Source organism: Epinephelus moara, chromosome 7 (genome assembly GCF_006386435.1).
Source record: "Epinephelus moara isolate mb chromosome 7, YSFRI_EMoa_1.0, whole genome shotgun sequence".
In the NCBI taxonomy this organism is placed as follows: domain Eukaryota; kingdom Metazoa; phylum Chordata; class Actinopteri; order Perciformes; family Serranidae; genus Epinephelus; species Epinephelus moara.
In genome coordinates this window covers 40,614,457-40,639,854 of record NC_065512.1, presented here as the reverse complement: position 1 = coordinate 40,639,854, position 25,398 = coordinate 40,614,457, and the positions used below count along the sequence as shown (strand labels likewise).

The 25,398-nt window shown below is 41.5% G+C and overlaps 1 protein-coding gene across 1 annotated transcript; it reads right to left on the bottom strand.

Moving 5' to 3' along the window:
* Positions 1-1,973: 1,973 nt before the first annotated feature.
* On the bottom strand, positions 1,974-24,250 carry LOC126392676 (uncharacterized). Its single transcript, XM_050048221.1, has 7 exons — positions 24,179-24,250; positions 11,060-11,244; positions 10,526-10,951; positions 5,441-5,487; positions 4,062-4,296; positions 2,126-2,239; positions 1,974-2,011 (listed from the first exon to the last, which is right to left on the bottom strand). The coding sequence occupies exons 3-7, from the start codon at positions 10,788-10,790 to the stop codon at positions 1,974-1,976; spliced, it is 699 nt and encodes a 232-aa protein (XP_049904178.1). The 5' UTR covers positions 10,791-10,951; positions 11,060-11,244; positions 24,179-24,250.
* Between the last annotated feature and the right edge of the window lie 1,148 nt (positions 24,251-25,398).

Genomic DNA, 25,398 nt, shown 5'->3' with positions numbered 1-25,398 from the left:
GGGGGGGGGGGGGGTGGAAGGTCATTGAATTCAGCTAAACTAAACTTTCAAACAGAAATATACAAGTTAGTTTTGAGGAGAAAGCTTTTTGAGCTGTTTTTATTCACAATATGTGTATTGTTGGAATCTGAATTGGAATAATATGCCAACAAGAATCTACTATGTGATATGTGTAGTGCATAAACAAACCAAAAAAGTGTAAAGATCCTCTTTAAAGGACAACTTCAGTATTTGGTCAGGCGCCCTGAGCGGTTGGGGGGTTTGGTGCCTTGCCCAAGGGCACCTCGGCAGTGCCCAGGAGGTGAACTGGCACCTCTCCAGCCACCAGTCCACGCTCCATATTTTGGTCCGGACGGGGACTCCAACAGGCGACCCTCAAAGTCCAAGTCCCTATGGACTGAGCTACTGCCGCCCCGGTCAGTGGCGAAAAAACACACACTTCATATCAGTGGTGGCTGCTGGTCTTTCAAGGAGGGGAAGCTCATTTTCGGCCTACATCATAAAATGTGTCCGTTTATTTATTATTACCGAGCATTTATCCAATGACTGTCTAGTTTCGCTGCAGTGGAACAACCCACTCTATGCTTCCCCATTGAAGTCTTTGGACGCTGAGCTTCCACTGTTTAATGCACCGTGACGCTACGGGAATGAATGAGAAGAAAGTCGCTTCAGTGACCTGTGATAAGTAGCTGATTCTGAACAAAAGTTGAACGCGTTCTAGCGCATATTTAGTCAATGAAATGTAAACACAACAGTACATATTTGACCACTTATTTTTTGACATTTTAGGGGAAGCTGAGCTTCCCTTGCAGTCTTAGAGCAATTGCCACTGCTTCATACACACACATACTCACTTACAGTACCGAGCGGGGCCGCCCTCCCCCTCTCTGCTCCAACACTGACTGACAGCTGACTCCACTCATTTACACTCACCACTGCCCCAGGGCCGCTACAATATGCTATCTACAGAGATAGCACTGGCGATCTGAACCGGTCAGTGGCGAAAAAAAGCATTTTTATACGGGACGCATTTGCCCCCATTACCGTTTTAGCTCGTTTCGCACCTCAATACTGAACCAATTTTAAAACGAGTGGTACCCATGAATCATACGCACACATACACATGGGGAAATAGAGCCCAGGTTGAAAAACACCGAAGTTGTCCTTTAATATTGGCCATTTTGGTGCTGCTTTGCAGACAAGGTGACCAGGGTTTTTAGGCCAGACAGTGGAATGCCAAAGTCTGTCACTTGATCCTAATCCAGCTCATCATGTGTTTCCCTGGTGACTTAAATCAGACTGAAGCCAAAAAGTCCCAAAATAAGCAGGAAGTATATGAGGTTAGATTCCTGTTACACCTCAAAACATTCAAACAAAGATTTGGAAGGCTGAAAGTAATTTCTTATTTCAAGTTTCACACTGTTTCCACTTTAAAACCCTGTCAGTAAACCCAGAATGCAAAACTGGACAAGCAGACTAGAGTGTCTGAAAAGTTAATCTTTCAGAGCCTTAAAGACACATCTTTGCAACATTGAAAACATTTAACTGCACACAGTGTAAGTAAAGAATTATTTCAGACATTCACATTTATTTTACACCGTTTAAATCCCATTCTTCTGTTTTGAAACCATTTAACACCTTCAACATTTACTTTCAACCTCCAAAATCTTAGGTTGAATGTATGAGATGGTAATCTAACTGCATCGAAGTAAAGATGGCAGCAGCGCAGTTCCATCAGGGTATCAGAGGGAAAAATACCAAATGTCTGCTGATGTCTGTGGGTCAGAGACACCTCACAGTTATTGACTACAAAGAATAAGACACCACATGATGACTTTCTTCATGTTAACTAAACTAATATGTTAATTTCCCTTCCCCTAAAATTGCAGGCACTCTGTGTAAAAAGTGCAGTTTCTATTAATAACTGACAATCAAATTAAAGCTGTATGTGGGAAGACAATGTGTCAGTGACCTCATATATTCTGACTGCACTGCACCGTGTGGGAGGGACCTAAATTGTATAACAGGTAAGGACCACATCAAATATTGATGGAGCAAAGGCAGTCCATGCTACAGTGGCTCTATTATAACCAAATGGAAGTGCACACAGCGCTGAGCTCCTTACCTCCGAGGCCAATGCCGAGAGCGAGAGTGACCACCACGATGAGGCATGAAGCAATTAGCAGCTCAGAGCGGTGTGCCAGCAGTCTGTCCTTCCAGCTTTTCTCCAAGTCATCCTCTATTGACACAAAATAGTTCATGAACATCTACACTGTTTAAATATTATACTATATGAGCTGCCAACCATTAAACATCAGAAGGAGATAGTTTAACTTCAGAGAAAAGACATTTCTATCATTTAGCTACAGCATTGCGCACCTTATGAAACACCATTTTCACCAAGTTTGAAACACCATTTTCGCCAAGTTTCATTACTTGTATCATTATTTGACCCTTAGTGGCACTCCAAGGCCATTCATGCTACTGAGTTACAATGTGTAATTTACGTGGTTGTTTATTAGCAAATATCAACTATTGCTTTCATATATATATATGTTTACTAAAGTGTAATGCAATTCACATACAAATGGAAGCCTTCTCATAGGCTTAGAATGATTTCTCTATATGTACACAGGTTGGAGGCTGCCCTCTTGCGTCGCCATATTTGAATACAGTGTCCGAAAGGGATATACGCGCTTCGCCTTTCGCGTTTACCTAGAACTTGCCGTCACTGGAGATGGTTAAGGTGAAGATCAATCCGGGGCGCTTCTGCGTGAACCTGCTTTGTACTTTTATGATTCTGTCGCACTTTAAATGGAGGACCACACATATGTTTTGCCCTGTAAGAGGGAAACCACTCCACCAAATAAAAGAAAAAGATCAGATAAGCGAGGATGGGACAAAACGCGAGTGAATATCAGCGTTGCTTATTCCAGGTGCAAAGAACTCCTGAAGGAGGAGGATTTCACAACGGATGTGGAGGTCGCCTGCTTTCTGCTAGACAGGTAATTCAATCTGATATTTTAAAATCATTTTGGCTTCATGTTTGCAACTACTTTTACAAGTGATGGCTATGTTTACGTGCTAACGTTATCCTAGCCTTGGCTAACGTTATCCCAGAGCTACAGCTAAATGGTTAGTCTAGCCTACAGCCTATAATCTGTTGATTCCTCTCGCGCTGCTGCGAAGGCTGCCACCCTCTCCTCCTCCTCTTTCCTCTGGGTAGCCGAGACACACCTCTTCGCCTGGCTGTTCCTGCACCGCCTCTACCCCCTCGCCCCCTTCCTCTCCCTGGTTTTCCTCCTCTCCCTCTCCCTCTTCCTCATCTCCCTGTGTCCTGTGGAAGAACACTCTGGAAATGCATATATTATAATCGTACCAACCTATATTTGCCGCACTGTGGCGTGACTATCACATAAAACGTGTTATTTTAGCATTACTGTGCTAATGCTGGTGTTACCAAAACAGTTAGAAATAAAACACTCCTAACATATATCTCACAGATAACCTATATTTCACTGGTAAGCTATAACATATCGTGACATGGTTTAGATTCCTAAATAAATATTCACCTCGTCGCTAGATACTCCTGAAAAACTCGAAAAACTTTGCTGTCTGCGCAAGGCTTTTTGTCCTACGAGGCCACCGTCACTTACCCGACGGGAGGGGTGAGTGAGTGAGCGCGAGTGAGCGCTGCAATCTAGAATCTGACCGCTGATGTCACTGTTACTCACCATTTTTACACACTGAGGCTTTAAGAACACCTTACAAATATATAGTTTGATTTTCTAAAACAGACTCACAAATGTCCTAAAACAGCTAGTCACTGTAGTTTGTTTTTCAAATGTTACTCAAACAGGTGGAAATAGTACATTTGTCGTAGACTACTTTCAGTAGCAGATTAATCCATATTTGATGATCTAGGCTTCGATCACACAGAAAGCATTTCAGCAGCTGGAGGCAGAATTTTTCACATCATCTCACATTTCAAGCAAAGCCCACTGTAACGCTCCCTGTGTGCACTCATCTTCATATCCATTAATAACATCACAGGGTCTCACCGTGGATAAACGGCTGCACCTTGGTGATTGGCATGGTCAGGCTAGGTGCAGCTGGAGGCTGGGGCTCTTCAAGTTTGGCAGGATGGCCCCCTGATTCAGGGTCAGCAGCAAAACTACCCAGGGGGCTGACGTTTAGTGTGTTAGGGGTCTCAACAGTGGGGAGGTCTTCCTCTGTTACTGAAACCACCTCTATCCTGGAGGGGTCCAGTTGTCCAGGTACCTCCGTCTTAAGCTCCTGAAAGGGGGCAGTGGAGAGGGAAATGACCCACATGACTCTAACAGCTGAGGATTTCTTTAATTAAAGGCATCTACTGAGTCGTTAGTGACAGCTGAGACACAAGTCTGAAGACTTTATCCAAGATTTCAAGATGTATTTAGAACATCTTGGCAAAGGAGATGTTTGGGCTGATGATGTGGCTGTAAGGCCAGTCTTTACTTACAGCTCTGCATTACAGTAAACCAGCAGTACCTGGGTTTAATCCAGTAATAAGGGTGATGTTGAAGGGTTCAGTATGGTCACTGCTGCGCTCTGGTCCTTTCAAGAAATGTCAGCAGTGCAAACTAAAATATCAGAGTGCAATGGAATGTAGACAGAAAAACCAGGAAAGCTTGCAGATTTGTTCGTACAATGCTGAATGTTAGCTTGAATAGAGACACTTAAGTTTGAAATGACGCTTCACATATCTTGACAGAATTGCAGCCCCAGAGAATCTAACCAGCGTTTAACCAATGTGTATGACATTTATTTTATCTATTTTCTATTGTGGACCTCCAAACAGTCACACATTAAAAAACAGACAAAGCGATATCAAGACTGTTCTCTGGACTAAAGAATATGTTTCTGTTGACCACCAGCTGATTCCAGTTGAACCTAAATGGTGGTACTCAGATAATGAGAAAATAACCAAATTTAACTACATCTAAAAGAAGCTCTGAGTGCCATCAAGTAGGCCCCTCCTGGAGGGTCTAAGTGAATTCAATGCCAGCCACCTGTGAGGGGTTCTGTGAGGCCCACAGTGAGGAAGGACACCCTCACCCTTTTCTTCTCTCATTGTCTCTCCACCTTACACACACACACACACACACACACACACACACACACACACACACACACACACACACACACATACATCCATTCACAAGTCTGCCCCCCCCCCAACACTCACTCTATCACAGCAACGCTGTATCTTCTTACCTCTGCTGCTACCCTCACTGTTCACTGACGTCTTAGCTACATTACTGAGATGTAATATTTGTCGCATATTAATTGTCACCAGTTGTAATGGGTCCTTGAAGCAAAAACAAGAGCCCAAGTAACAGTGCAGGGGCACTGCTGATTGCCTCAGCACTAATTTCACTGACTATATTTATCCACTTACTGTTGGGGGTGTTGATGTGTCAGCAGTAGCAGTGTTGGCGGCGGGATCTGCAAAAAAAAGAGATGGTGGAATAAATGGAGAGGATGTACATAGAGAAAACAACCAGGAATCCTTATGCAAAAGACTGGTTTAGTTGTATTCCTGGGATTGAACAAGATATGTCCAACGTACTGATCTCCACAAAGCTTTTAGTCATTGTGCCATTGTCCACACTCAACTGAGCTTTGTCTAAGACCATATCCCTCCAACTCCCTATATCTCTCTCCCTTTTACTTGCTCTTTTTTCTTCACTGGCTTTCTGTCCTAATGGCTGTCCTCCTGTCGTGCCTACACTTTGTTACAAAGAGACACCTGAGCAGATGAGTGCTGCCACTTGGAATGGGGATCGGGTGACCCTACACCTCCCACTCTGTGGGTAGGATTACATACTCGTGTGTCCCCAAACTGTCCTGGAGTCTGTGTGGAAGAAGGGAAGCTGCTGGTCACTGGCTGAACACCATCCAGGGGCTTCATTGTCTAGCTGCTTTCTGCAATGAGACCCAGACACAGGTTCTGTAGTATATATAGCCTATTTTAAAGGGTCAGCTCAGACAAAGTTATGCAGATAGTACTCATTTTATATGACAAGGTTTCCTGAACTTATATTTCGGCGAATTTAATATAAACTGTGTTTGCTTAAAAACCTATTATGCTCATTTTTGGGGTCAAATTTAAATATTGGGGTCTAGTGGAATAGATGTGCCTTAATGTTAAAAAAAAACACATTCATTTTTTATACTGCCCATTTCTGCAGCTCCTCTGTCTGAAACACTCTTTGGGCTTATGTCCTGCCTCCCCAGCAGCCCAGTCTGCTGTGATTAGTCAGCTCGCTCAGTCTGTTGTGATTGGTGCAACGCTTAGAGCGTGTGTTAGAAACGTCACACCCCTTACCTTAACTGGATTTCACTTCCTGAGGCTACATGAGCTGCTGAAAACAGCTGTGGTTAAGCAATTACTACATACGTGGAAACACCAACAGTAGCACTCAGCTGTTATATGCATTGGTGTAAAGCATACCTCCTTTTTTATCTAAGCAGGCTTATCTAAGATCAGACTTATGTAGCTTGTGTTGGGTGATAATACCAAAATTATTAAAATTTGGCTACTAACACATTCCCTGTTAAAACCACACAGTTTTTAACCCGTGAATTCATCAATTTTACCACAACAGATTGAGATGACAGATTTGTGTATTATACAGAAACAAATACATAAATATTACTATTACATTCAGATGTCTTAGCTGCCATGTTTACTGTAACCATTCTACTAAAATGCATTTTATAATCATCTTCACCCTTATGTTTGTAATCTACAATATGTACAATGTACCAATGTATCACAGTTTCTCCTGTGATAACATCATTTTATATAAAATTAAAGTGTTACAATCAACCAGGTGAACCCAAATGCAGAACAGACACAGGAAGATAGTGTAAAAGGGGGATTTTATTGCCAGGATAATGAATGTGGCAATGGGGAGAAATCCAGGGGTTTTGAGGCTGAGGAGAGTGGGTTGATGGCAGGGAAGCAAACTATGTTGGAGGGGTTTGGCTGGCTGGGAGTGTGGCAGAAGAACAAACAGACGGGCAGGTAGGCGGTGATCCTATGACACAGGAAAATACAAGGTAAGTATCGACAAAAAAATGTACACAAGCAAAAGTCTGGGTTGAATTCACAATTCAACAACAGCCTGAAGTGTGACTATACCACAGTGGTGGACTCAACGATCTGGCAAAGACTGGAGAGGAGAGCCGGTGTTTTATACTGCAGGGTTGATTACTGGATGGTTGTCAGGTGGGCAGCAGAGAGCAGGTGAGTTGAATGAATGATGGAATGCAGGAGAGTGAGGGAGTTGCCACGCCCACAGCACAGACACACAGAGACAGACAAGGGGAGGGGAAACAGAGGACAAGGAAAAGCACAGGGAAACTAATGGCACAGCCAGGGCTGTGACCATACCCCGCCTTAATGGGAGCCTCCAGGCTAACCCCCAGGACTTTCAGGATGGGCCCCGGTGGAAGTCCCTGATGAGAGCAGGATCAAGGATGACACGCCGAGGGATCCAGCAATGTTTCTCAGGACCATATCTCTCCCAATCAAAGACGTAGTGATATCCCCGGCCACGACGGCAAATAGATAGCAGCTGCCAGATGGTGAGGGCCGTATGATCATCCATGACCTGGGTGGGCGGAGGAGGATCGGGACTTCCGGACTGAGAGAGACTGGTTTCAACTGAGACACATGAAAGGTGGGATGAATCCTCATGGATCTGGGCAACTTCAGTTTAACAACAGATGAATTGGTAACAGTTTCGATCTTATAAGGGCCAATGAAGCATGGTGAGAGTTTCTTGGAACCAGTCTTTAGTCGAGTGTCTTTAGAGGATAACCAAACTTTCTAACCTGGCTGATAGGTGGGAGCTGGGATCCTATGGCGGTCTGCAAGGCGCCGGTTGAGGTTGGCCATGTGGGGCAGAGCAGCACGGTGACCTTCCAGATCCTGCGGCATTGCCGGAGATGAGCCTGCACTGACATCACAGAGACCTCCTCTTCCTGAGCTGGGAACAGAGGGGGTTGATAGCCCAATATACTCTCAAAAGGGGACATACTGGTTGCAGCGCAGGTCAGTAAGTTGTGGGCTTACTACACCCCTGGAAAGGTGTGAGCTCCAGGAAGAGCTCAACCACACAGTGAAGGGCAGCTTCCAGATCCTGATTAGCATGCTCAGTTTGACCATTTGTCTGGGGATGGAAACCAAAGGAGAGACTAACTGATGCTCCAAGAGCTTGACAACATAATTTCCATACCTGAGAGATGAACTGTGGACCTCTGTCTGACAAAGGGATGCTGTGGAAATGGACACACGATGGATGAGCAACTCTGTTGTCTCAAGGGTGGTGGGGATTTTAGGCAGACGCACAAAATGCGCAGCTTTGGAGAAATGGTCAACTATTGTGGGAATGGTTTAGTTACCTTGGGATGGGGGTAATCCGGTGACAAAATCAAGAGCAATATGGGACAACGGACAGCCAGGTGTAGGCAGAGGGCAGACCAGACCTGGAGAGCGGTGGTTGGACTTTCCACGAGCACACACAGTGCAGGCGGAAACAAAGGCACAAGTATCCGCATCTTCAGGAGAGAGAGAGTGTAGCCAGTTCCAGGATGGTAGGTGAAGCGAGATGAGTGCACCCACTGGAGAACCTGGGAGTGGACAGAGTCTGGCACAAAAACACGGTTGGGGGACCGTTACCTGGATGAGGTTGGGTTCGCTGTGTAACGACCTCAGGCACGAAACTGGTGGACTCAAATGCACGACTCGCAGTAGGTTTAACAAAAGTATTTTACTTGGCAAAATCAATTTAAACAAATGGTGCTCTCAAGGAGGATATACAAAGTTCAAAACAAAACACTCACAATGAGGATCAAAAAATATCACAACTTAGAATCAAACCTGATAACATGAAAACCTGGCATCACACAGACTGAACAAGACGAACTGGCAACAAGACAAAGGGAGACAAGGACTATTTATACATGAGGTAGGGGAACACAGGTGAAACCAATCAGGGGCGGGGTAGACAATCACAGTGGCGGGTAAATCACACAAAGGGAGGAAGTCAGGGTCTGAAACGAGAGGGAAAAGGTGAGTACAAAATAAAACAGGAAGTGCACGACGAGACTGGACATGAGTGACTTTAACTAAACATAAAGTGCTCATGACAAGTGCTCATGACAACAAAGGACTAAACATGCAACTAAACTAAGGCATGACATAAAATATGAAACACTAAACATGAACATGAATAAAATTAACATACTTGACGAGACACAACACGCTGTGACTTTATGACAAGAGACTCAATCTCCCAGGAGGAAGGGAGGATGGTGTCAGGTGCTGCAAAGGTTTCCTCACAGACATACTGGTGAGAGAGAGCATCTGGTTTAATATTTCTTGTACCAGGGTGATAGGCGCGTGTAAATCGGAAGCGATCAAAGAACAATGCCCAATGAACTTGGCGTGAGTTCAGGAGTTTGGATGTTTGAATGTAAGCAAGATTCTTATGATCAGTCCAAACAATAAAGGGATGCTCTGCAACTTCCAGCCAATGTCTCCATTCTTCCAATGCCAGCTTTACTGCGAGCAACTCACAGTTCCCAATGTCATAGTTGCGTTCAGCAGGGGACAGATGACGAGAAAAAAAAAGCACAAGGGTGGAGCTTCTGATCTGACGCAGAGTGCTAGGAGAGCACAGCTCCGACCTTGGTACCTGAAGCATCCACTTCCACAATGAACTGACGTGTGGGGTCGGGCTGAACAAGAACAGGTGCAGAGGTGAAGTGCCTCTTGAGTTCAGTGAAAGCCTGCTCTGCCTCAGGGGTCAAGGAAAAGGGAACTGCAGAGGAGGTGAGCTTGGTCAGGGGTGCAGCTATTCGACTGTAGTCTCTAATGAAGCGTCGGTAGAAATTTGCAAAGCCCAGGAACCATTGAATCTTGTCAAGATCAGTCCTCACATCCCCACCTTTAATGATGTACCCCAGAAAGCTTGCTGAATCGACATGAAACTCACATTTCTGAGCCTTGACGCACAGCTTATTCTCCAGAAGACGTGGCAAAACCAGGCAGACGTGTTGAATGTGCTCCTCCATGTTGCGGGAGAAAATCAGGATGTCATCCAGGTAAACAAAGACAGGGCAGTTGAACAGGTCTCGAAGCACATCATTAACCAAAGCCAGGAAGACAGCAGGGGCATTGGTCAACCCAAAGGGCATAACCGGATACTCAAAATGTCCAAGGGGCGTGTTGAAGGCGGTTTTCCACTCATCTCCCTCCTGTATCCGAACCAGATGGTAGGCGTTTCTTAGGTCCGGTTTAGTGTAGACTGTGGCACCATGCAGGGACTCAAAAGCTGAACTTTCCAGAGGCAGAGGATACTTGTTCCTGATTGTTATGTTGTTAAAGCCACAATAATCAATATAAGGAGTGTGTGATCCTTCTTTGACACAAAAAAAGAACCAGCAGTGGAGGAAGATAGGTGAATAATACCTTCTGCAAGGGATTCCTTGATGTACTTCTCCATGGATTCTCTCTCTGGACAGGACAGGTTGTACAAAGGACTGGTATGAAGAGGTGCTCCTGGGAGTAGGTTGATTCCACAATAGTATGGGTGGTGAGGTGGTAGGGATAGGCCATGCTGTTTACTGAGGACTTCACTACCGTCATGATATTCAGGGGAAATGTTGGAAAGATCAAGAGTTTCTGGTTTGGATGAAGATGGAGTATCAGTGCCCACTGGGGGAAGAGCAGGCATGCAGGCATGTCGAATGACAGATGGAACTCCAGCTCACTACCTTTCCTGCTGCCCAGTCGATGTGGGGATTGTGCAGTCTCAGCCAAGGCTGTCCAAGAATTATCAGAGCAAGAGGAGATGAGATGAGATGAAGTGAAACTGAATTTGCACATGGTGGTTTCCTGAAATAAGAAAAGAATAAAAGAATGAGAAGCAGAGGACAAGTTTGGTGAGTGACACAGTGTGCCTTGGAACTACATACGTGGGAAGGAAAAGGAGGTTTGACTCACCAGTCCTGCTACTGGTGAGCTCCCCTTTTGGCCGGAGGAAGCAAGAGGCAAGGAAATGGCAGCAGAAGCACTTGCAGGAGGATTACTGGGGTCGGTCCTCGTGATAGGGGGAGAAGGATGATGAGGAATGGAGCAGGATTGTGGGCGGTGAGCTCTCTCCCTGCGATGCTCTCGTAGGCAATTATCTATTTTGATGGACGAGGAGATGAGGGAGTCAAGGCTATTTCTGTCGTCCATTGCTGCTAAGTCATCCTTAATTACATCATTAAAACCATTTTTTTTTTAAAAAACCCTGGAGAGAATCATTAGAGCCAAAATCTGCAGCAATGGTCCTGAACTCAACAGAATATTCCGCTACACCACGGGTACCCTGATGTTGCAGGAGTGTCTGAGAAACACAGGAGGATTTTCAATAAACACCACATCCCTGTACACTTTAAACCCAGTAACACACTGTGACAGAAACTTGTCCATCCCAAGGACAAAACACCCAGACATAAGCAGAGTAATGTAGTGTATGCAGTTCAGTGCAGCCAAGAATATACCGATTTATATTCAGACTGAGAGGAGAAATTTCTGGAAAACAGCTGAGGGGCAACACATTTGTAACTCGCGAGTATGATCATATTTTTGATTCCACAAACACAAAAAATTATATCTATGCGTTCAGGAGAAGTGTATCTCTCTCACCATCACGTTATTTTGACGATTGGAACAACGGTTTGGGAATAGGAAGAACTAGTAGATCGAGGAGTTAGATTTCCACTAAAACAGCTCTCCTCTGTGTGTTCTGTGTGCCTGTCTCTCTCTCTCTCTCTCTCTCTGTGCTCTGCCAGGTGTGCCTCGTTAATCACCATAGCAACAGTTGCTGACGCACAAACACAGGCCTGTGGGTGTGTGCATGTCTCACAATCTCAGAAGCAGAGATTAGGGCAGCAGAATCTCCATTTTAAACAGCATCTAAACATTATATATCAGTGTTTTCCATCAGCCTTTATTAATAATACTACTGTTGCTACTGTTGTGATTATGGATGTTGTTGGGATTCACAGGACCACAGATGTTTTGTCATTTGGTAAAATCTAAACTGGAGATTTAAAGGCTTTTTCCTCTGCATGCTCTTTGTCTTCAAACAAAGAGAGCAAGGTGACACCCATCTCCACAGGAGGTCTCACCTCACACCTCCAGTGAGACACAAGTCTCACAACTTGATTGGATAGGACTTTTACAGTGACAGTGACATATGACTCTGTGATGTCAGAGGCATGTAGAAGTTCTGCTTCCTCCAAGCCTTTTCTCTCTCTTGCTCCAGCTGTTGAACAGTGGACACCTCTTTCCGGCTGGGCCTGGAACAGCAGAGGCCCAGACCCTTGCTCTTTGCCCCAAACCACTTAAGGGAGGGCAATTGATCATAGACTCTCTTGCAAACACAAGGTTTGCAACTAGCTTTCCAGCAACAAGGAACTAAGTGAGTTAGCACCCAGCGTCTAACTCTGCTAAATCCTGAGCGACCAGCTTCCTCGGAGTTTCACCTTTGGAACAAAGGACCCAACAAAGACTGCACCTGGAACCATCTTCCCAGCCTTTTTCTGCCGGCTAACAAAGCAGTACACCACCAAGTGACTCTTTCTCCCATCCACTCAAGGATCGGTAATGTAACAACTGGGCATAGCTTATCACAGCTTTACAGGCTAAGCAAGACTGTTTAACTTGTTGTATGTGATTTAATGCTGTCATTGAGTTATTGTTATGATAGTTTGCAGTTAGGTCATTGATTAGTTGGCTTCGCCAAAACTAAGTGTTTAGTTTGCTAATACTGTTCCCAAACAGATTCTTGCATGCAACTAAACAATCTCTGCACTAATCTATACTGTTTGCAACACAAATCACATTCACATAGACTCATTAACAAATAGGCTTTCAACAGAGCTATACCCAAACAGGCATCTCAAAGTTCCCGCTTCTTTTCCCTTGTCTTTGTCCTGACCACACAGTCAGACAAACACCTCCCCCGACCTGAAGCTAGCCTTGATTCGGCCATTTAGGTAGTTCTCTGTTGTCAGCCATTTTGTTTTGTGGGCCAAACGGCTCTTTGATCACCACACCCGCCTTTGTCTTTCTTTCTCTTCTTTCTCTCTCACACACACACAACACACATATACACACCAAACGTGTATATAGTTAGTTAGAATTTGTGTGTTTTGGTTTGCTTTGCTAGTTTGTGAATAAATATAATTCTTTGGAATCATACCTGCTGTCTGTTTAATGTTGCACAAGAGTGAATGAATAGTCAACCTCTGCTGCGTCAAGAACTCCGAAATTCTTCTACTTCTACTGTTAATTCTGGTTGTTGTTATTAATTTAATTATTAATCAAAACTCCAAATGAATAGTTTAGCGTATTTTATGAGACTGATATCTTTAACTGGCTCTCATTTTTCCCTTTACGGGAATGGTGCCCCACGAGGTGATTTAATGTTAATTAAGTCACATTATTTAAAATGATTATTAATTATTAATAATAATTATTAATTATTTCTGATAGTCAATTAAATCCCTACATATTTGGTGCCTCTTGGTGAGACCTAATATATTGATCCCAACATATTTGGTGCCACCGTGTGAAGCCTAATGTGTTGACCCCAACACTGTTAAATTGATCAGTGACAAATAAGGGTTGGCAAGTTGAGCAATTCAGAAATATCTTCAAAAAAGTTTTAAAAGCATGCATCAGATTTGTTAAAATGTACATTCTGTATTTTTGTTGGTTTTATGTCATTTGAAATGACATTTGCACCATTTTTTATGAAAAGTAAGACTGAATGCTCCAGAAAATGTCAAATGGTGTAACCACAAAACAATGATAAATATTAAATATTTTATCCACCTACAGTAGATTTAAGTGTACTTATAAAATAAATCTTTATTTCAAAAGCATTAAATTGAAATAAGATATTTTTGGAGTATTTCTATATTTAAATTTTAATGCATTTTGGCAATACTGAGCAGGACATTTCCTGTAAACACCCTTTTTTTTCTAAACGCGTGACAAATTATGTAAAAATTTGTTAAAAAAAACACAGTATTGCACTGCAAAAGTGGATTACATTTATTCCACATTTTACTCCAAATTTATTTTCCTGTATATAATCATATCTTTATGAAAAAATACCAGTTACACCAAATGACACTGGGTTGTGTCAATTGGTGTAACGTATACGTGTAATGATACACTGCCTGACCATGTTCCTTCTACAGTCAAACACCATTGTTTGTTGAAGAAATTGACACTGAAAATCAAATATGACAGTCAACAAGGTTACGTGAACTTGTTTTTTTCATGTTATTTCAGTTCAGAAAAAAGAACATCTGACAAAAGTGAGCTAATTTCTTCTACTGTAAATTCTTTGCTGAGAAAACATTTTACAATCATGTTTCATTTTAAAATTTAACTCATGTTTTGTATCTTAAGTTCTGATAAGAAAAAAGTCACCTGACAACAACTCATAAGGGTGAACTGGTCTACTATTGTGAATACGGTTGATAAAAATTTAATGAGAGAGAAAGTTCAGAAAAAAGGACATCTGTCAACAATTAACTAATTTGTTCTACTGTAAATTCTTTGCTAACAACAATCATTAGGGGCCGGGCAGCCTAAGCTGCCAGGACCCTATTGTTATCCTGCATCTTCTTCTTCTTCTTCTTCTTCTTCTTCTTCCGAGGAAATCCTACTTCCCATGCGCGAAATATCACCAAACTTTGCACAAAGGTCCAGTCCCATGCCAGATTGCCTCAGCTGCAAAAACAGGCCAATAGTCCTAATGGTGGCACTACAGCAAGCCTCTAAAGTTCAAAATTTTGAAAATTCACAACAAATCAACCATATGTGCTACAGATTTGCAACTTTCACCAAAATGTAGCCCCAATACTGAAGAAACTTTTGTACATTTAAACCTATTGCAAATTATGAAGTCCATCACTCTGTTTTTTTCAAAAACTGTAAAACTTATTAAACCTATCTCCTCCCACAATTTTTGCTCAATTGACACCAAACTTGCTACAGAGCATCTTCAGACTGTCCTACACAAACGATCCACACAGATTTTTGATTTATCGAAAATTGAGCCTACAGTGCATCAAAATGTTTGACTGTAAACGGTATTGTAAACATACACTTGCAAATTCTTGCTAAATACATTTTCAATGTTCATTAAAAAAATGACAAAATTTTGGAGTCATGGTAGATGATGTTTGGAAAATATCTGAATTTTATTTCAAAAACTGATTTTTTTTTTTTTTTACAGCATTTTGAATTTTGCTCTAATGCGAACAATTGTAGTCAATGCAAAAATGGCATTTTTAAACATCAGTTTTTCCCTTACGGAGCCAATAAATCATTGTTAAAAACAAATTACCAACACCTCCATGCTGTCTAGATGCAATTTGTGTATTATCGGATTTTTGTCTTAATAACTGAATTTTTGACAGCCGTTTGAAATCTGCCTTTACACACTAACAGCTGCTGTCTTGCACACAGGTGACTGGCTTAGTCAATTTGTGAAGCTACATGTGACATTTCCGTTTGCCAATTAGCTCAGTGAGAGAGAGGATGGTTCTTGGTGTTGAAGATTGTGAGTTCAAGCCTCAGCTTGTGCAACATTTCCATATGAGAAATCTATCCAGACTTTTCATAAAGGTCCAGTCCCATGCCAGACGTCCTCAACTGGAAACACAAGACAATAGTCCTGATGGTGGCGCTACAGCAAGTCTCCAAATTTCAAAACTTTGAAAATTCATAACAAATCAACCATATGTGCTACAGCTTTGGAACTTTCACTTTGAAATTTGCTTTTCCATGGCATGGATGGCTACTGTCTGGCACCCTGATGCTTGGCTTAGTCAATCTGTGAAGCCACACATGAACTGTCACTTGCCAATTAGCTCAGTGAGATAGAAGACAGACCTCAGTCTCAGAAGTTGTGAGTTCAAGCCTCAGCTAAGGCAGAACGGACATTCTAATGTGAAAGTCCTATGTTCAGTCATCATGCTATGTGGATTAGAGACTGCTAAGGTTAAAATAATTATGATCCAGGCAGTTTCGCGGTTAATGTGTCATTGTGGTTGTTTGTGCTGTTTTGAGACCAACAACAGGATACACTAGAGTTTTATTTTAATGAGAATTTAAACTACACATAGGGCCTAACATTTCCCAATAATGGTATAAGTGTTTTTTTTCTGCTTAGCCTAATTTTATTTTATTTGTGCAGTTTTGCTGCTGAAAGGTAATGTTGATTTCCTTTAAAAATGAAGCTGTAATGGTGCATTTACAATTTTACAAATAGGCCTATCTCTGCTATGAATCATTTCATTATTGATTAGCATTCCAGTTATTTTCTATATTAAATGTTTGTCTATAAAATTATGTAAAATACATATTACCTTTCCCCAATTCCAATCTGGCATCCACAAACATCTCACTTTGTCTGACTAAAGGTCCATCAGTGTTGGAGTTACCTTCGCAGATTTGAGGATATCCTCCTCAAATCTGCGAAGGTAACTCCAACACTGATGCCTGAAACAATCAATCCATCATGAAATAGTTGTGGATTAATGTTTATTATGTGTTTGACTTATTGATTTATTGACTAATCATTGCAGCTGTATAATGAGATAGAAGAAGTTTTAAACATATACTGCAGAGTTGTCTCTTGCTAATTAGCTCAGTGAGATAGAGCATAGTCTCTTATGCTTAGAATGCCACCTTTTTTTCATCTTCCTACACTCTGCTTGTTGCTCAGAATTGCCTAATTTTGCCTAAAATTGCCCGGCCCCAACCATTGCTGAGCAGCAGCTATAATTTAATTTTAAAATTTAATTCATGTTTCATGTTTTGTATTTTAAATTCTGATAAGGGAATAAGTGACGTGACAACAACAACTCGTAAGGACGTGATTGGCCCTTGCTGCAGCATTAGCATTCATTTGCATTAGCACTCTATGACAAGCCACTTTTTCCTTGTTAGAAACTGGCATCTAATGGGGAAAATTGATTTTATTTATTTAGTTTGATTACTTTAGTTTTCTATAAATGTATCATATATTAGTAATGAAATAGCAGAAATTGTAAATAATTGTATTTTCAGACAGAAATTTTAATGTTTGAGTAACACTTCTACTTTAAATGAATTATTGGATTTTTAGATATTTTAAAGCTACTGTACAAAGTCGTTTTTTTTTTTATAATACATCTTTAATTAGCATCATAAACTACTGATATCTAACAAATTACTATCATAAACTGCTGATATTTGACACAATTGGCCTATAACAGATAGGAGATAATAGGAGTCAAATGGTGTAACCGGTTACACCATTTGACATTTCATTTTAAAATCAAATTTGACAGGCATTACCATGGAAACCTGTGTAAGCACATGACCTTAGTCTCAATATTTCAAACATAATTTTTAAAGTAAATATTCATTTTAATGATTTTTATGAATTATTAATGTTTTTCTAGGGTCATACCATTTGACATGTAAACTTACCAAACCTGACCAGAGTCTTAAAACGTCAATTTATTAGTAATTTTAAGAGATTATAACCTTGTCATGCAGCCGTTGTGATCATCAGGGGTCCTTCTCTGTAATACCATTTCCTGTCACATGGCCTTCTTTACAGTATTAACAAAACGGCCTCTTAAATGGTGGTTACACCACTTGACACTTCATGTAGTTTACTTGACTTTCATGATTCCCCAAATTAAATTTCATATTTAGAACAATCGTATTCCATTACCTTTATTGAATATAAAAAAGTAATAATTTAAAGATCATGCCAAACTAGTTGATATGGTGTTTTATTGAGAATTTTAGTGTTTATGGAAGTTTAATTATTTGGTGCAAGTTTTTATGGTTACACCACTTAGACATTTTTGCCATTATCCTCTTATATATTCTCTCAAAATGTATTAAAAGCAGAAATTTTATACTGGATCCACACAAAATTAAAGTCTGTAAGTTAATCATACATTTATTTTCAAATTTTACCCCTTTTAAATTTGACTAAACCATATGGACACAAAAAAAGTAGCGTCACGTCATTGACCCAAATACATATTGTAACATACTGTGATATTATACGCACATACTGCTCAGTAATTGTAGCACATGTAGTAGACAGCATGACTGAAACCCTTACCACTTTTCTGACTATTCCTACTACTTCACCTCCTTCTTAGACATTAAAGCAAACATTCCAGTGTAGCGTCAGCTTTTCAAGTACCTTGAAATATTCAACAGTATTGGTCTCATTCAACTATTCATTGACATTCATACACATTAAAACCAGCTTTGCAGTGTAGCATAAGCTTTTCATAAGACCTTCAAATATTCTTCACATTCATACATGCATGGTGTTATTCAACCTTTCAAGCTAGCATTGCAGTGTAGCATAAGCTTTTCAAACAGCCTTCAAATATTCCTCATCATTCATTTGTGCATTGCATTATTCAACGTTTCAAGCAAGCATTGCAGTGTAGCGTAAGCTTTTCAGCACTTGCATTCACACCCGCAATTTTTTCAGAAATTGCATTCTCTAGTTTGCTAATGCTGTTCACAGACAGATGCTTGCACACAACTAAACAATCTCTGCACTGATCCAGACCGTTTGCAACACAAGACTCATAGACTCATTAACAAATAGGCTTTCAACAGAGCTACACCCAAAGAGGCAACTCAAAGTTCCCGCTTCTTTTCCTTTGTCTTTGTCCTGACCACACGGTCAGACAAACACCTCCCCCAATCTGAAGACAGCTTTGATTCGGCCATCTTGTAGTTCTCTTATCAGCCAGTTTGTTTTGTAGGCCAAACCCGCCTCTCTCTCTCTCTCTCTCACTCGCTCCCTCCCTCACTCACTCACTCACTCACTCACTCACTCACTCACACACACACACACACACACACACACACACACACACACACACACACACACACACACACCAAGGTTGTATATAGTTTGTTGTTTGTTGAATTTGTGTGTTTGGTTTTGCTTTGCTACTTTATGAATAAATATAATTCTTTGGAAACATACCTGCTGTCTGTTTAATGTTGCACAAGTGTGAATGAATAGTCAACCTCTGCTACGTCAAGTACTCCGAAATCCTTCAGGCTTTACTGTTAATTTTGGTTATGGTTATTATTTAATTATTAATCAAAATTCCAAATGAATAGTTTAGCGTATTTTATGAGACTGATATCTTTAACTGGCTATCATTTTCCCTGTCTGGGAATGGTGCCCCACAAGGTGATTTAATGTTAATTAAGTCACATTATTTAACATAATTATTAATTATTATAAATAATTATTGATTATTTCCGATAGCCAATTTACAACATTAATGGTGCCTCTTGGTGAGGCCTAATATTGTTGATCCCTACATAATTGGTGCCTCTGTGTGACGCCCTAATTTATGTTCCCTACAGCATATTTTTTCAATCTATCTTCTATCTAATATATAATGGAATAACACTGAATATACGATATTAACAACAGTGAATATTCATCCTTTTTTTTTAAAAAAAAGAAAAATATTGTAAATTTATTATCTTTGCAGGATTACTTTAACCATAACAGCACAGTTCAACCATTTGTTTGAGCATGGCTTTATACAGTGAACAATCATACTTGTGAGCATATTTAAAATCCCCCCAGCCATTAACGATTACCACTGGGACCACTGTAGCCTTTACTCCCCACATCTTTTCTAGCTCCTCTTTCAGCCCTTGGTATTGTTCCTTCTTCCTGATGTTGCTGTCACTTGGAATTGCTACATCTATCACAACTGCCTTCAAGCTAGCAGTTAAAGGTCCAGACTAGATATGTGTACCTGCCCTGACTGGAATTTGAACCCTGGCATATATAAACTGTCTATACCTGAGGCACTGGAGAATGCCAAGCAAAGGTTCACAGCTCTGGCTATCTGCCTAAAGAGATACACAAGAGAAGAAGAAGCCAGGAGAATTAATAGGATGTTCTTCACAGAACCATCCGAAGTGTACTCTCAGTGGCAAGGTAACAACATGACAATAGATCCACCCAGGGCTAAAACTGAACAATACTGGAAGAGCATATGGGAGAAGGAGGCATCACATACACTGATGCTAAGTGGCTAGTGGATCCAAGAGCAGACCACAGCAATCTCCTATCACCAAGAGCAAGTTACCATTACGACAGCAGACATCCAAGAAAGAGTATCAGGTATGAAGAGCTGGACAGCACTGGGCCCTGACATGATCCACACCTACTGGCTAAAGAAACTAACTGCACTCCATGAATGCCTGGCAGCACAAATGAGCCAGCTTCTGATGGATGGGACCCATCCAGAGTGGATGACACCAGGACGGACAGAAGGGTGCAGTTCCATCTAACTACCGGAGATGGTAGTTACCAAGGAAGCCAATGACCAGCTACTGGTCGATAGAACAGTCACCCAAGACTGCAAGACCAGGCAGACCAACCAACCAAAGCCTACGACTCAATGCCACACACATGGATACTAGAATGTTTGGAAATGTAGAATAGAAATAGAAATAGAAATAGAAAGAACTTTATTTATCCAGAAGTGAGGGGGTTAACCTACCAGAGGGCAGTATTGCAAATGTTTAGGACAGCTCCAAATACCTTGGGGTCCTGCAGGCAAATGGGAACCATTTGGGGGGACAGGTGAGAATCAGAGCCACTGTCCGGGACAAAACAGCTGAGATCCAGGATCCAGATGAGCTGCTAAGTGAATGCCTTAGGCAGCAGAAATCCGACCAGTGGCTGGAAAAGGCTGGACTGAAAGACAGCACAGAAGCACTATCATAGCGGCACAAGAACAGGCACTTACAGGCGGGTACAAGATCAACAGAAGCAGGAGTTTATCACACCAGACAGAACCCCAGGTGCAGGCTGTGCAAAGATGCCCCTGAGACAGTTCAGCACATAATAGCAGGGCGTAAGATGCAGGCAGGAACAGTGTTCATGGAACGCCATAACCAAGTGGCTGCCATAGTGTACAGGAACATCTGCACTGAATATGGGCTGGAAGTCCCAAGGTCAGAATGGAAGACACCTCTTAAGATGGTGGAGAATGACCGAGCTAAGATCCTGTGGGACTTCCAGATCCAGACCGATAAACTGGTGATGGCTAACCAACTGGACATCGTGTTGATCGACAAACAACAGAAGAAGGCAGTGGTGATAGATGTAGTAATCCAGAGCGACAACATCAGGAAGAAGGAACATGAGAAGCTTGAAATATACCAAGGGCTGAAAGAGGAGCTAGAAGTGATGTGGGGAGTAAAGGCAACAGTGGTCCCAGTGGTAATCGGAGCACTGGGGGCTGTGACCCCCAAACTGGAAGAGTGGCTCCAGCAGATTCCAGGTACAACATCTGAGGTCTCTGTCCAGAAGAGTGCAGTCCTAACAACAGCTAAGATACTGCACAGAACCCTCAAACTCCCAGGCCTCTCTCTCTTTTATATTTATATATGCTGAAGTATGATTTTTCAATGTGTAAAGCCACGCTCAAACAAACGGTTGAACAGCGCTTTTATGGTAAAAGTAATTCTGCAAAGATAATACATTGACAATGTTTATCTTTTTTTTTTTTTTTTTTTTTTTTTTAAAAGGATGAATATTCACTGTTGTTAATATTGTATACTTAATGGCATTCCATTATACATTAGATGGAAAAAAATATCAGTATGATTTTTCACCATTTCTGAGATGTTTTCAAAGCACTGTAATGGTAAACATTTAGAATGAATATGTGGGAATAATACTAGTACTACTAATACTACTTATTCCATGGTAACAAATTGATATATGCATGTGTACCAACATATTTTAAGTGTTATAACAGTATGTGGTGAACTGGTTCAAAATCTGCTTACAAGACAGGAAGTTTTCTGTCTCCATTGGTGATTTCTCCTCCAACAAAATGGACATTACATGTGGGGTGCCCAAGGGTCAATTCTTGGACCACTGCTGTTTAACCTCTATATGCTTCCACTTTCACATGTCATATGTAAACACAACTTAAATTATCATAATTACGCAGACGATTCACAACTTTACATTTCACTTTATCCTGATGATCTATCTCCCATACAGTCCCTCACCCATTGTATCAGTGATATCAATCTATGGATGACAGAGAACTTCTTACAGTTAAATAAAGACAAAACAGAAACACTTATCTTTGGTGCACAGGCTCAGAGACAGGGAGTTGCAGCACATCTCAAGTCCCTGTCTCTGGAGAGCAAAACTGAAGCAAGAAACCTGGGTGTAATCATCAACAGCAGTTTAAATTTCAAAAGTCATATCAAGCACATTACAAGATCAGCATTCTACCATCTCAAAAAATATTTCCAAAGTAAGAGGCTTTCTGTCACAATCCGATTCTGAAAAATGAATCCATGCATTCATAACAAGCAGATTAGATTACTGTAATGGCCTATTCACTGGCCTCCCAAACACTAGCATTCAGAGGTTACAATTAATTCAAAATGCAGCTGCACGTATTGTCACTGATACTAAAAAATCTCAACACATCACATCTGTTCTTAAAACTCTGCACTGGTTACCTGTCAAAACAAGAATTGATTTTAAAATCCTCCTCCTGGTTTATAAAGCACTAAATGGCCTTGCACCTCAATACATAACAGACACGCTCATCAGCAAGAACCCTCAGGTCTACAGATTGTGGTAATCTAGTCATTCCCTGCACTAGAACTCAGGGAGGGGAGGCGGCTTTTTTTACACCCTGCCTGAGACAGTGAAAGATGCCACATTAGTGACCATTTTTAAAAACAGGTTAAAAACGTTTCTTTTTACGACAGCGTTTGTTTAGTTGTGTGTGTGTGTGTGTTTGTGTGTGTGTGCGTGCATGTGCGTGTTTGAGTGTGTGTGTGTGTGTGTGTGTGTAGAGATATGTGTTTGTGATTGATACGGTTTTCATTTGTTTACTCTGCACTTTGTGATTATATTGTAATTATTTGTTATATGTTCTGTAAAAAACAGAAGAAAAAAAAATCCTATGTAGGCCTAATATAATCAAAAATATTATACTTGTAAAAATAGTCTCCAGACTCTGCTATCCTGAAATTTAACTGGAAAAACAAAACACCCAGAATTAGACTAGCCACCCTACAAAAATCCAAAACTTTGGAGCTTTTTGAAATTTAAAAATAGCTTTGTGCGAGCAAAATAAATCATACAGCATGCTGTGTGAATAGATTTCAACCAGCAGCAAAAACGAAAGGCAAATCCCGCCAGTTGTGGGTTGAACGGGTGTCACAGACACAGACAGGAATGTATTTCTGTCTGCTTCGCGGCGCAAGATAAGGCTTACCGGCGACGGAGAAGTCCGGCTCCAATAATGTCCTCTTCTTGGCGTCATGACTGCCAAAAAGTACCTGGACAGCTGAGCCGTGGCAGCACACAGGTATGTGACATTGCAGAGGAGAAACGAGCCGTTCACATTTCTCTCTTTGTGGCAGGTAATGGNCACTAATCTGGAGGGGGTTCATCTGCAAAAACGAATGAAAAACTAAACAACGGTATTCGGTACTCATTATTTGGCCAAGCGTTTAATTTTATTCGGCTTCGGCCACAAATTTTCATTTCGGTGCATCCCTAATTTATTCAGCTTAAATCCTCAGTTAAATAAAAAATCAACATTACCTCTTCCAATTTAGATATCCCCTCCACTAACATCGGACCTGATTAACATTTCTACCAGAAAAAAAAACTACTGTCCAAAATATACAAGATAATATCCACACCTGATCATTACATATCCACCCCCTCAGACAAATGGGAACATGACCTGCAGATCACCCCTGGTGCCGACTTCTGGATCCAAATATGCCTAAACATCTTCTCTATGTCCACTAATACAAAACACACAACTGATACAAAATGATTCATTGAGTAGCCTACACCAGGGGTGAAAGTAAGCTCGTACAGTCCGGTACTACGTACCTCTTAAGGTAAAAGAACTGAAGTAAATCAAGAGAACTTCTGTTAAATGACAGATTCCATTCTGTAGTAAGAGTTTCCAGGTGCTTGCTCACCTTGTCCTTTCAGCAGGGTGTCCCTCATGTGCAGCTTCCAGAGGCTTCGCAGGCGAGTGCCATAGTCCTCAACCACTGCTTCTTGCTTCTTTGCTCCAGCACTGAAAATCAGGAGCAGCATGAAGCCAGGCAGCAGCAGCAAGGAAACATTCATAGTGAAACACATCAGACACCTGCCAGCAGACCAAGCAGCAATGTCCTACAAACAGTCCTGGGTCCAGCAGGTGTGTCCCTCCAGCATGTCCCGGTTAGGCCTCCTTTACCGAACTCAGAATACATTTGAGTGCCACTGTCTTCTCTACTCATCCCCCTCTACACACACACTTCCTGCTTTATCTCCTCAATGCCTCTTTGGACAGTGAGGCACTGACTGACAGTGACACAGTCAGATAGTCAACTGTACACTATCATTATCAGTAATGTATCAGTAACCCTACAAACAACAGCCTCAACACATGGGATGTTCTCTGAAGCTGCTGCAGAAGCAGGCTGTTGTATCTTCTCCAGTGTTAACCTCCTGTAACCGATCCACTTTATAGTTAAGTAACCACTCCAGTACAGGGAAAAGTACAATCATGTACACTTTGGCACTTTATTGTTTGGGTGCAGCTTGCGTACATGAACATGTTTTTATGTTGCCCAATCAGGCCTCTGACGGCTCAGAGACATGCAAACTGTCTGTTCAGTATCACAATCAGTAAAATTGGAGAGCGAGCTGAGCTGATAGTGGGAGCACAAACACTCATGATACACACATACAAATACTAGTTTGGGGATCTTGTGGGAAGTAACCTCAACTTAGTCACACCTTTACATTTTCACCAGTTTCTGGCCTGACAGATACAACACATGGCTACAGGTATGCAGACACTTGATAACTGAACCCATATGTGATGTCATGTCAAAACCATGTTCATAAATGTGACACCCTAACAGCCTCCACTTAAGAGAATCAGCAAGGTCCAACACTGATGTTGACTCAATCAAAGGTCGAGTTCATCCCAGAAGCGTTGGGAAAACCATTTCTTTATGAAGCTGACTTGTTGCACATCTGTCCATTCTGGAAGATGGATCCCTCCTCATTCTGAGGTTTCTACCATTTTTTTTCCCTATTAAAGGTTTTTTTGGGGAGTTTTTCCTTATCCACTGTGAGGGTCCAAGGACAGAGGGATGTTGTATGCTGAAACGCCCTGTAAAGTGAGCCTGGTCTCACTTCGAAG

Excerpts from the sequence above, each read along its gene's own strand:
- LOC126392676 (XM_050048221.1), bottom strand. The coding sequence starts at position 10,790 with ATGCCTGCTCTTCCCCCAGTGGGCACTGATACTCCATCTTCATCCAAA. Across the intron at positions 4,297-5,440 it reads ACACATCAACACCCCCAACA|GAGCTTAAGACGGAGGTACC; the intron begins GTAAGTGGATAA and ends GCCCCCTTTCAG. Across the intron at positions 2,240-4,061 it reads GGTGCAGCCGTTTATCCACG|AGGATGACTTGGAGAAAAGC; the intron begins GTGAGACCCTGT and ends TTGTGTCAATAG.